Source organism: Scyliorhinus canicula, chromosome 12 (assembly GCF_902713615.1).
Source record: "Scyliorhinus canicula chromosome 12, sScyCan1.1, whole genome shotgun sequence".
In the NCBI taxonomy this organism is placed as follows: Eukaryota; Metazoa; Chordata; class Chondrichthyes; order Carcharhiniformes; family Scyliorhinidae; genus Scyliorhinus; species Scyliorhinus canicula.
In genome coordinates this window covers 19,025,295-19,038,636 of record NC_052157.1, presented here as the reverse complement: position 1 = coordinate 19,038,636, position 13,342 = coordinate 19,025,295, and the positions used below count along the sequence as shown (strand labels likewise).

The 13,342-nt window shown below is 46.7% G+C and overlaps 1 protein-coding gene and 1 pseudogene across 1 annotated transcript in view; both read right to left on the bottom strand.

Moving 5' to 3' along the window:
- LOC119974515 (NT-3 growth factor receptor-like) overlaps positions 1-13,342 on the bottom strand; it is a 917,203-nt gene that overhangs the window by 375,496 nt on the left and 528,365 nt on the right. The window contains exon 11 of the mRNA XM_038813455.1: positions 13,160-13,262. Within this exon, the coding sequence (XP_038669383.1) occupies positions 13,160-13,262 (103 nt within the window). The remainder of the gene's footprint in view (positions 1-13,159; positions 13,263-13,342) is intronic.
- Positions 7,253-7,482, bottom strand: LOC119975344 (annotated as a pseudogene).

Here is a 13,342-nt window from a genome sequence, read left to right as displayed (position 1 = left end):
TTACCCTGAAGGCGCTGCTGGAATACATAACACTCAAAGCTTTCGTTTGTCTCGACCTTGCAGTGACTGTTGAATTTGGCGAGGACAGTCTGTAACTTGGCCTTGTCCTCATTGTCAGAGAAAGTGAGCAAATTGAAGATTTGGATGGTCTGGCCCCCCGCAGTAGACAGTAGCAGGACGATGTTTTGCGCATCGGAGGCACTTTCGAGGCCCGAGACCTCAAGGCATAGGCTGAGTTTTTGCTTGAAGACCGCCAGTTGGCGCCAAGGTTCCCGGAGATGCGGAGCTGCGTGGATCTTTTCCATGCCACAGGAAGGCAGCTGCTGGTCTTCAGAGAATTTTCGAAGGTAAATTACTTCGAGGCAGTAGCCACTTCTGGTATCATGTCGTGTTGTTCACCCTGGGGTAACACGGATTGCACACAATGCAATTAACTGATCAAACAAAGGCGTTGGTTCAATATGAGACTTATTGAACTCTAGTAACGAAACACACAGCTGCCTGTGGGTTGACTCTCTACTCCCCTAAGTAACTAAAGCTAACTATCTAGACCAGGCTAGCTCTGATCCACGTGTATGAGGTGTTGAATGATGTGTACACCCTGACTGTCACTACAGTTGTCACCAGTGGAAAGAGGCAGAGTGCTGATGCCTCGTGTGTTTTATAGGTGGAAGCCCCGCTCTGGTGTCCCGTCTTGTGATTTGTCGTGTTCTATTCTGTATATTGATTGGCTCACCTGGGTGTCTGTCACTGCCTGCTTTTACCTCATGATGTGCATGGGTGCATATTATGCCAGACCGCACCGCCGGGAACTTGACCCATTGGAGGTGGAGAATCGTGGCTGGGCCAACTAATGGTAAGCTTACGCGCGGAGTGAAACCCATTGTCGCCTTTTTCAAGGTGACAGAGAATCATGATTTTGCGCCAAACCGGCGCCTGCCATGATTTTGGCGTTGGACGCTATTCTCTGCCCAATCACATTTCTTGATTTCGGTGTCGGCTAACTGAGACTCCCGCCTCAGATAATGGCTGCACGTGATGCTAAAGCTTACATGATTGTAGCAGGGGTGGTAACAATTGGACTCAGTGCCTCTGAGCAAAGGAAGCAAAAAAAAACATTTGTTGAAATGTTGGAAATGTCAGGCTGGGACTCATGCTCTGCTGGCAGCCATGGTTGAATATCACCCGGTTTTCATTGTCTGCTTTCAAACAGGATGAACAGCCTCACGGGTGTAGTGTTGAGAGCCACCGAATCACCTGTTGAATTGAGTTGATGCGATTGGGAAAGGGAAAAGAGAATTGTGAGAATTTAATGAAAGGGCGGCCTTGCTGATGCGGGACTGAGGCGAGAACTTTTAAATCCGAGTTCTCAGAGACTGAAACGCCCAAGGTTGCACACACACACCTCGAGACTTGTCCAGCAGAAGAGAGCGTTTGGTCTGCGGAGGGATGCCTCAGACCTCCGATGGTCCTTCACAAAAATACTTGTGCCAGGTTCGATTCCCGCTTGAGTCCCTGTCTGTGTGGAGTCTACACGTTCTCCCCGTGTCTGCGTGGGTTTCCTCCGGGTGCTCCCGTTTCCTCCCACAAGTCCCGAAAGACGTGCTCGTTAGGTGAATTGCACACTCTGAATTCTCCCTCAGTGTACCGTAGTGTGGCGACTATGGGATTATCAGTAACTTCATTGCAGTGTAATGTAAGCCAACTTATGACAATACTAAAGATTATTATTATTAATTCAATCATCCCTTAATAGCTGCAGGTATTGACTTATTCAACGTCCCTCTGTCAATTCCCACTGGATTGTCTCTCCAAAGGCAAATCAAAATTGGAGGTTGCAGAACGTGAAAGTAAATGGATGCTACAAGAGGAACATTGGCAGTGTTCTATATCGACCAAGAGCGTGCACCACATGAAACCCTGGATATATCATATCGCTGTATTGTTTAATTTCAACACTAGAAGCATCATTCAATATGTCGTATAAAATGGCCACTACATTGCCAAGAAGAAATCATAACCAAATGTCCATTACAGCGGGCTTACGCGGCCTTTAGTCAGTACTGGGCAGTGAGGATGGCAGCTTGGATACTGCCGACTTCAACACTTAAAACCATTAAATAAACAGAGCACAGAAAGTCTTCCGACATTGCTTTTGTTTATGTCCTTTAGCTGGCTGTCAGAAAGGTCCCCAGCTCCACACAGGGTTGAGGCCTTTTTCTAATAACAGGGCTATTTATTTAAATGGTGTCCAGCCACTTAAATAATGGGCCACGGGGAACCAGAAATCATTACTGTCTTATCCCCTCAGCACGGCGATGTACCGCACAGCTAAAATTATTCAAACGTGTTCTGTCAGTGCTAAACTGTTCCTACACCATAAGACAAGGTGCAAAATATTTAAAAGCCTGAGCTCTAACTCATAGCTGAGTCGATTACTAGCTGGAGCTGTAATGTGAAAAACGGTATATCTAAATGACATTCATCTGAATTTCATAGATGTTCTTTTCAAAGTTCTCCATTATTTTGACTATCTATTTACTGGGGATGACACAGTTCCAAATTCAATCCTCCTCTGATGTAAATAAGTGGCTCATTCTGAATTAACAAGGTTGCTCTTGAAATTGATGTATAACACATACCAGCGACGTCTCAGAGAAGGTGATCTTGCAAACATGGTGCACAGACATTATTGGCAGGGTGTGGGCACTCAACACTGGGTCAACATCAACACCGCATAAGTGGGTATACATCAACACCGCATAAGTGGGTATACACGATCAGACTGGGGACACATCACTGACTGACCACAACCAGACTGGGTACACAAAAACATCTTTCTCATGTTTAATTTTAAAGGTTTAATTTAAAGGAAAAATTCATGGCAGGACAGCTCCAAGCCGTGGTCTTCTCCTCTTGCTCCATGTGGCAGGCTGGGGACAGTTCCAGTCCCCAGTGTCAGCATGTCTGTAGGATGTGTCTCCAGTTACAGCTCCTGGAAGCTCAAGTTTCAGAGATGGAGTGGCGGCTGGATACACTGTGGAGCATCCGCGAGTCGGAGAGCATTGTGGATAGCACGTATAGAGAGGTAGTCACACCGCAGGCTCAGGCTCCGCAGGCAGGAAGGGAATGGGTGACCGCCAGACAGAGCAAGAGAGTGAGACAGGTAGTGCAGGAATCACCTCTGGCCATTCCCCTGCAAAACAGATATACCGCTTTGGATACTGTTGAGGGGAATGGCCTCTCAGGGAAAAACAGCAACAGCCAAACTCGTGGCACCACGGTTGGTTCTGCTGCAGAGGGGAGGGGTGATAAATGTGACAGTGCAATAGTTATAGAGGGTTCAATTGTAAGGGCAATAGACAGGCGTTTCTGTGGCTGCAAACGAGACTCCAGGATGGTATTTTACCTCCATGGTGCTGGGGTCAAGGATGTCTCTGAGCGGGTTAAGGACATTCTGGAGGGGGAGGGTGAACAGCCAGTGGTCGTGGTACACATCGTTACAAACGACATAGGTAAAAAAAGGGATGAGGTCCTAAAAGCAGAATACAGGGAGCTAGGAATGAAGTTAAGAAATCGGACCTCGAAGGTAGTGATCATAGGATTACTACCGATGCCACGTGCTAGTCAGAGTAGAAATGACAGGATGTATAGGATGAACACGTGGCTGAAGGGATGGTGTCAGGGGGAGGGTTTCAGATTCCTGGGGCATTGGGACCGGTTCTGGGGGAGGTGGGACCTGTGCAAACTGGACGGGTTACACCTGTGAAGGACTGGAACTGATGTCCCAGGGGGGCTATTTGCTCGAGCGGTTGGGGAGTGTTTAAACTAATGTGGCAGGGGGATCGGAACCGATGCAGGAGATTGGAAGGTAGTAAAACAGGGACAGAAACGAAAAGCAGTAAGGGGAAAGTGTAAGGCAGAGAGGCCACAGTCAAAAATCAATAAGGGTGACAGTACAAGGTACAGTGACTGAGGGGAGCTCAGTGAATAGGCCCAGTAATACTCAAAGGAATAAAACAGGAAGTAAAAACATAAATGGAAAGTGAAGCGGCAGGTTGTTACATGAAGATATGGGTTCAACGACAAGGAAATTAGGAGAAACGTTAGAGGAAAAATAACTTAGGAGAGGTTACTGATCAAGCTGTTAAGATTCAAAACAGTCATAAAAGCCAACATAAGTGTACTTTACCTGAATGCTCGTAGTATTCAGAATAAGGTAAATGAGTTGATGATGCAAGTCACCGTGAATGACTATGATTTAGTGGCCATTACTGAAACATGGTTAAAGGATGGACACGACTGGGAGTTAAATATCCAAGGGTATCAAACTATTCAGAAGGACAGAGTGGATGGTAAGGGAGGTGGTGTAGAATCATATATCTGGAATTAGAAGTCTAATGACCATGAAACTAGTGTCGATTGTCGTAACAGCCCATCTGGTTCACTAATGCTCTTTTGGAAAGAAACTTTGCCATCCTTACCTGGTCTGGCCTGTGTGTGATTCCAGACTGACAGCAATGTGTTTGAGTCTTCAATGCCCTCTGAAATGGCCTAGCGTGCCACTCAGTTGTGTAAACACAAAAAAGGAATGAAACCAGACAGTCCACCCAGCTTCAAACCAGGCACTGGAAACAACAATGGCAAACACAGCCCTGTCGACCCTGCAAAGTCCTCCTTACTAACATCTGGGGCTTGTGCCAAAGTTGGGAGAGCTGTCTCACAGGCTAGACAAGCAACAGCCTGACATAATCATACTCACAGAATCATACCTTACAGACATGTCCCAGACACCACTATCACCACTCCTGGGTATGTTCTGTCTCACCGGCAGGACAGACCCAGCAGAGGTGGAGGCACAATGGTATACAGTCGGGAGGAAGTTACCCAGGGAGTCTTCAACATTGACTCTGGACCCTATGATGGAAGGTTCATGGTTCAACATAATTAGATGGGACCTCAGCCGTACCAGCCTCCCCGAACAGGCGCCGGAATGTGGCAACTAGGGGCTTTTCACAGTAACTTCATTGAAGCCTACTCGTGACAATAAGCGATTTTCATTTCATTTCATTTTCAGCAGGCGATGAGGGAACCAACAAGAGGAAAAAACATACTTGACCACATCCTCACCAACCTGCTTGCCGCAGATGCATCTATCCATAACAGTATCGGTAGAAGTCGGAGTCAGAGTCAAAGTCCCTTCTTCACATTGAGAATCCCTCCATCGTGTTGTAACCTTAAATAAGCTTCCTTCTTCCTCTTGACTAGAAGCTCCACTTCTCTTGTCATCCAAGGCTCCTTCACCTTACCATTCCTTCCTCGTCTCAGTGGGACAAAACTATCCAGCCCTCGCAGCAAGTTCTCCTTAAACAACCCCTACATTACTGTTGTGCATTTCCCCGAGAACAACTGTTCCCAATTTATGCTCCTCAGCTCCTGTCTAATAGCAGTATAATTTCCCCTCCCCCAATTAAATACCTTCCCATACTGTGTGTTCCTATCCCTCTACATGATTACGGTAAAGGTCAAGGAGTTGTAGTCACTGGCACCGAAATGCTCTCCAAGCAAGACATCTGACACCTGGCCTGGTACATTGCCGAGCACCAAATCCAATATGGCCTTCCCCTAGTCAGCCTATCTACATATTAAGTCAGGAATCCTTCCTGTACACACCTGCCAAAATCTGCCCCATCCAAGCCATTTACACTAAGGAGGTTCCAGTCAATATTAGGGAAGTTGAAGTCACCGATGACAACAACTCTGTTACTTCTGCACCTTTCCAAGATCTGCCGCCCAATCTGCTCCTCCATCTCTTTGCTGCTATTGGGGGATCTATAGAAAACTCCCAATTAAGTGACTGCTCCTTTCTTGTTTCTGACTTCCATCCATAATGACTCAGTGGACAACCGTCGGGGGATTCCTGCACTGTCTGCCCATTCCCGTTCCTTCCCCTGACTGTAACCCAGCTACACTTGTCCTGAGTGTGGCTACTTCCCTGTAACTCCTCTCTATCACCCCCTCTACCTCCCGGATGATCTGAAGTTTATCGGGCTCCAGCTCCAGTTCCCTAATGCGCTCTCTGAGGAGCTGGAGTTGGGTGCACTTCCCGCAGGTGTAGTCAATGGGGACACCAGTGGCGTCCCTCACCACTCACATCCTTTGGGAGGAGCATGCAACTGCCCTAGCTTCCATCCCTCTGATCTGAATTCCCAAAGAGATTTAAAAGGAAAAAAAAAATTAAACACCCGTTAGGCCCTTAAAATATATATATACATACTGCTGCTACTCTCTCAAGTGAACCCTCTAAAATTGGTGATTCTGCTAAATGATACAAATATAACTAAATATAAGTTCCTCAGGGTAGTGGGGGTGGCACTGTGGCACAGTGGTTAGCACTGTTGCCTCACCAGGGACCCAGATTGAATTCCAGGCTTGGGTGGCTGTCTGTGTGGAGTATGCACGTTCTCCCCATGCCTCCGTGGGTTTCCTCTGGGTGCTGTTTTCTTTCCATCGTCTGAAGGTGTGTAGATTAGGTGGATTGGTCATGCTAAATTGTCCCTTAGTATCCAAAAGGTTGGGTGGGGTGACTGGTCTGTCGGGATAGGGTGAGAGCATGGGTCAAAATAGGGTGCTCTTTCAAAGGGTCGATGCAGACTCGATAGGCCGAGAGACCTCCTTCTACTCTGTAGTGTCCTCGACGCACTCATCTTCAGCTGCTTTATCAATGACTTCCCTTCCATCATAAGGTCAGAAGTGGGGATGTTTGCGGATGACTCCACAATGTTCAGCACCATTCGCGACTCTTCAGATAATGAGGCAGTCCATGTCCAAATGCACATTTGGGTACACATCACTGACTGACCACCAGGGTGGGTATGCATCACTGACTGACCACCAGACTGAGTTTACATCACTGACTGACCACTGGAATCTCCTTTCTCTGCACATTGCAAGACCAATTCATTTATTTTTTTCAATAAATTTAGTGTTCCCAAATCGTTTTTTCCAATTAAGGGGCAATTTAGCATGGCCAATCCACCTGTCCTGCACATCGTTTTGGATTGTGGGGCGAGACTCACACAAACACGGGGAGAATGGGCTAAGTCCACACGGACAGTGACGCAGGGTCGGGATCGAACCTGGGTCCTCGGCGTCGTGAGGCAGCAGTGCTAACCACTGCACCACCATGTTGCCCTCAGACCAATTCATTTTAATGTTTAAGTTCTGACAATGGCTGACCAAGTTATTTTCGTTTAATTTTTTTTTAAATGCCACCATTGAAGTTACAAAGCCAAAGCAATGAGTGGACAGGGCAAACCCTTATTCAACCTCATTGTTTGCTCCAAAAACCAATTCAAATTGAATTGAATTCATGGTCTCCACAAGAGAGACATACAAGATCCAAGCTGATAATAACAGTCATTACACCTTATCTTGGGCTTGATCTGACGCTTGATCTTAGCCAAAAGGCCGAGAAACAATGACAAAGTTATTTTCTAAGCAACCTACACATTTTATTTTGTGACGTTCAAATGTTTTATAAACATTGAATTTAACTCTTCCATTAATAATCTTGCCTGTGGTTCACAGCAGAGATACATATAGTGATTGAATGGGTTGGGAGAGATTCATAAACGGAACTAGCACAGTGATTTGCACTGTTGCTTCGCAGCGCCGGGGACCCAGTTTCAATTCCCGGCTTGGGTCACTGTCTGTGCGAAGTCTGCACGTTCTCCGTGTCTGTGTGGGTTTCCTCCGGGTGCTCCGGTTCCCACCATTCCCGAAAGGCATGGTTGTTAGGTGAATTGGACATTCTGAATTCTCCCTCAGTGTACCCGAACAGGCGCCGGAGTGTGGTGAGGCTTTTTACAGTAACTTCATTGCAGTGTTTATGTAAGCCTACTTGTGACATTAATAAAGATTGTTATTATGTACATACATCGGGGTAAAGGTTTCATTCTACTTTGCATGTCCATTCCCACATTCAACCTAACCATTTCATATCCTGTAACTCCCCATCTATAATCTACTTCACCCTGAACTCCACCAATGCATTTGACCACCAGAAAACGATGTTGCAATGTATTTCTAGAACAACAAAATTAGCTGATCAAAATTGTACAGTGCATGTTTCCATCTATTATTTAGCTCTGGATGGTCATTTTTACAGGATCACCGTTGCCGTTGCATTGTATGGAATATTGGACTGCATTTGGATTTGATTTATTGTCAAGTGTACCGAGGTACAGTGAAAAGTATTGTTCTGCGCACAGTCCAGGCAGATCGTTCGATACATGAAAAAACATGGGACATACTATAAATACACAATGTAAATACATAGACACAGACATCGGGTGAAGCATGCAGAGTGTAGCGCAGCTCAATAGAGGAGATGCATGGAGAGATCAGTTCAGTCCATAAGAGAGTCATTCAGGAATCAGGTAACAGCGGGGAAGAAGCTGTTTTTGAACCTGGTAGTGCGTGTCCTCAGACTTTTGTATCTCCTGCCCGACGGAAGAGGTTGGAGGAGAGAATAACCCGGTGGGAGGGATCTTTGATTATGCTGTCCGCTTTCCCAAGGCAGCGGGAGGTGTAGACAGAATCAATGGATGGGAGGCGGTTTTGCATGATGGGCTAGGCTGTGTTCACGACTCTCTGTAGCATCTCACGGTCTTGGGCCAAGCAGTTGCCATACCAGGCTGTGATGCAGCCAGATAGGATGCTTTCTATGATGCATCTGTAAAAATTGGTACGAGTCGCTGTGTCAATGTGTCCATATTTGGTCATCTTCACGTGTGCAGTTTTCACATTCTTCCCCTGTCCACCTAGCCTTCCTCCGGGTGCTCCGGTTTCCTCCCAAAGACGTGCAAATTAGGTAGATTGACCATGTAAAGTTTCCGCTTGTGTTCAAAGATGCGCAGGTTAGGTGAGGTGACAGCGATGGGGCGAGGGAGTGGGCCTAGGTAGGGTTATCTTTCGGAGGGTCAGTGCAGACTCAATGGGCCGAATGGCTGCCTCCCGCACTGTAGGATACCTATAGGTTCTATGGATTCATCTATCTTCACCAGTCCTTCATTAACCAGACATTTATCATGAACATCACTCTGAGGATCTTTTTCTCTTTGTTGGCACTTTGTCTGACCACACCTGTGCCACATGCCTCCTCCCCCCACTTCTTCCACACACCCATGCACCAAGCCAACCCCCTCCCACACACCCCCACCTCCCCCCACCACACACACACCCCCCCCCCCCCCCCGAGCTCATGTGAGTCAGAAATAAATAAGATACTTCACTGCTGAAGTTTCCTGTTTGTCAGTTTTCATTCCTTAAACAGAAGCAGGTGCACCTTCAGCCTGTTTAATGCAGAGGACAAGCTGAATTTGAAGGTGGCGCAGTCTTACAACATCATCACACCTCTCCAATAAGTCACATTTATATTTGAAGATTATCATCGAGGAGGCAGAAGAGCAAGAAACCATCATATTAGAGAGAAGACAAGATGCACTTTGATTCAATGGTGGCAATTAAATCTAAATACCAGTATTCAAACATAGTCAATTAGCATGGCCCATTATATCAGCTACTCAAACTATCCTTATATTATGCACAGTCAAGTGTGAGCACAGCTTAAATGTCAAATGCAACATTAGGAGCTGCATGAGGATTTAAATCCAACACTATAGCAGTGTGTCACCTTGGTTCAGTGATTCCCAAAGGTAGGAGGTAGGTACTGGTGTCGTCATAGGTTCAGCTTTGTGATCAAAGGAGTGTTTGTTTATAAAGCCATGTGTTCGGGGTCAGTCAGTCATTGCTCCACATTTACTGTGAGTAGGACACTGTTCAATACCAATTCACGATATAAGAGGTGGCGACACAGCTGTGTTAATCTTGGGCCAGTGATCGGGCACATGTAAGACATACTGTGGCACAGTGGTTAGCATCGCTGCCTCACAGCGCCAGAGACCCGGGTTTGATTCTGGCCTTGGGTGACCTGTCATGTGAGAGTACCTTTAAGAAATGGGTGTTTATTAAATAGCTGTAGTGGAAATGGATATTTATCGAATAGCTGCATTGATCTCAGAGTGTGGGTGGAGCTGGGCTGGCTGTTTTTCACTTTCGCTTTGAACTAAAGCTGGTGTGTGTCTGTGGGTTTTTAGTTTCATTTTGAGAACTGGATAGCTGCAAAAAAAGCAAGCAGCTGTATAAGGATCTGTCTCCAGATCATTTGGATGATTTCAAAGTGATAACTGCTCTCAGTAGAGAATTTAAACCTGATCTCTGTTTTAAAAATGGTCTTTTGTCTTATGGATGTTAATAAGGAAAGATTAAGGGTTACTTATAGAATATTGTATCTGTGGGGATGAGCGGTGTTGATAGTTGTTAAGATGTTTACTGTGAGTTTATAGTGTTAACTGGTTTCATAAATAAATATTGTTTTAATTTAAAATTACTTTAGCTCTCTGTTGCACCACACCTGTAAATTAGGCCCGTGTGCTCCTCATAACCACAATCTATTAAAAGTTGTGGGTCAGGTGAACATCATAATACACTTTGGGGTTCTCTAAACTCTGGCCCATAACAGACCATTTGTGTGGAGTTTCCACGTTCTCCCCGTGTGTGCGTGGGTTTCCTCCGAGTGCTCCGGTTTCCTCCCACAGTCCAAAGATGTGCAGGTTAGGCGGATTGGCCATGATAAAATTGCCACTTTGTGTCCAGGGATGTGCAGGTTAGGTTGGGTTATTGGGATAGATTGGGTTCTGGGGATATGGTGTGGCATAGGTGGGAGGGGCACTCTTTCAGAGGGTCAGTGCCAACTAGGGCACTCTTTCAGAGGGTCGGGCACACCCGATGGGTCAAATTGTCTCCTTCAGCACTGTAGGCATTCTAGCAACATGGCAGCACAGCATTGTTGTTTCACAGCCCCAGGGTCCCAAGTTCGATTCCCGGCTTGGGTCACTGTCTGTACGGAGTCTGCACGTTCTCCTTGTGTCTGCATGGGTTTCCTCCGGGTTCCCTGATTTCCTCCCACAAGTTCTGAAAGATATGCTTTTAGGTAATTTGGACATTCTGAATTCTCCCTCTGTGTACCTGAACTGGCGCCGGAATGTGGCAGCTACGGGATTCTCTGAAATCCCGGCCAAGTGTCGACGCCATAATCAAAGCCGGCGCGAGCGACGCCAGTGTCAACGGGCCTCCAGACCCAGACATTCACCCCTTCCTCGGGGGCTAGAATGGCGCCAGAGTACTGTCCGCTGCTCCGGAGCTCCACGGCCAGCGCGGGTCCACACATGTGCGTGGGTGCTGTCTCCGCGCCGGCCCTCAGGCAACATGGCGGAGCCCTAAAGGAGCCCAGTGTGGAGGAACATAGGCCCCCCGCGGAACGAGCCTGCCCGCCGATCGGTAGGCCCCGATCGCGGGTCTGGCCATTGTGGAGGCCAGTCTGATCCTCCTGCCCCCCCCCCCCCCCCCGCCCCCCCAACCAGGACAGCCTCTGCAACCAGAACTCTGAGGTCCCACCGTGTAGGGCCATACGTAACCCATGCCGGCGGGACTCGGCCGAACTCAGCGGGCACTTGGCCCGTCAAGCGTGGATAATTGCTGCGGGGGCCGCCTTTAACGGCCCCTGACTGGCGCAGTGGCATCCGCGCGGGCTCGAGAATCGGCGGCCTGGCGTCGGAGCGGCGTGGTGCGATTGTCGTGAACCCCCAGCGATTCTCTGACCCGCCGTGGAATCGGACAATCCCGGCTAGGGTCTTTACACAGTAACTTCATTGCAGTGTTAATGTTAGCATACCTGTGACAATGAAGATTATTATTACGATCTATACTGGTTTCCTATTTTCCTTATATACCATCCTTAAGTCTGATGATTCTGGATCAGAGCTTTCTTTGCTTCGGTCATGCACCTCTGCTTAATTTCTACAAAAACAGGAGCAATTAACATTCCTATAATGTAAAAAATCTTCCCAAGGTCCTTCACAAACGCATTGGGAAAGCAAAATACAAGATAAAGAGGAGAAGGTTAGGAGAACTGGTCAAAGATTTAATCCAAAGGATAGGTTACAAGGAGCATCATAAAGGAAAGGTACAGGAAAGAAATTCTAGAGAACGGGATCCAGCCCTCTGAAGACCAGCAGTGAGGCAAAGTTAAAGGGGAACGTGCAGGAGGTTGGAAGAAGAGAAATTGAAGAGGTGAGAGTCGCAAGGCTGAAGGAGGTAACAGAAATTGGGAAGGTATAAAATGATGGAGAGACTAAAATGCATTATAGGAATTTAAAATTTAATGTGCTGCTAGCGCACGAAGAGGCAATGATGTCAGGTTGCTAACATTGATAAATCAGTCACATTATAAGATCACACAATGTTACAGATTGAAGATTTAGGAGAAATCCGTAGTGTTGGTGTTCGCATCAGTGCTTCAACAGGTATGCGGCACGGTTTAAACAGTTGCGATCCAAGGTCAAATTCAGCAAACCTGCAATGAAACCTTGCTAAATGGAAGTCCTAGACAGCAATAGAGCACAAAAATAGTGTTCTCCTATCATGGGGCTTCGTGGTCGGACTGAAAAGCTACTGAACAAACACTGCAATGTACAAACAATTACCATTGGCTCATAATATTCAATGACATTGCGGCTCCTCCAATCTCTCACCCCTTTATCACCTATGCCCTCAAGGATAATTTGGATGTACCATTGCAGGACCAGAAAGACAAAACTAATCTGCCCCAGATACGTAACTGTCTGATCTAAACAAATAATTCCAATGGACCCATTCTTAATGGATTCCAATGGACCACTACTCATTAAAGAGTGATTGTGCATTGGGAGACTGAGATCACCATATTGAAAGCTTTGTTCCTAATTTGCAGAAATCTTGATTCAAGCAAAACCTTGACTTCTCATTCTAACCATTCGTTAACCAGAACTTTCTCTGTTGATCATCTTCTCGCCAAAACATTGCCGTTTCCATTCACAGAAATCGGCCATTAAATCGCGACAGTTCATTCATCAGTTCCACTGATTGGCAGTGATGCCTTCATCATACACGCCTTGCATCTCCCTCACTATTCCCAATGCCCAACAATGAAACCAGTACAGCAACATCACAAATTCAGTAGAGCAGTCAGTGCGGCCACATCAGTTTCTTTACTCACCCTTCATTCCAAATTTGGAGCGCCGCCCATATTTGTTAATCATTATGAATAAGACGAGCAGGAGGACGCAGGCAAATGCAGCGAGTCCAACAGCAATGGATACCTGCAGGTGGAAAAACAGAGCATCAGATATGGTGTGTCTAGAATTTAAAGTATCCTGGCCTCACCATCACCAGGCTGTCT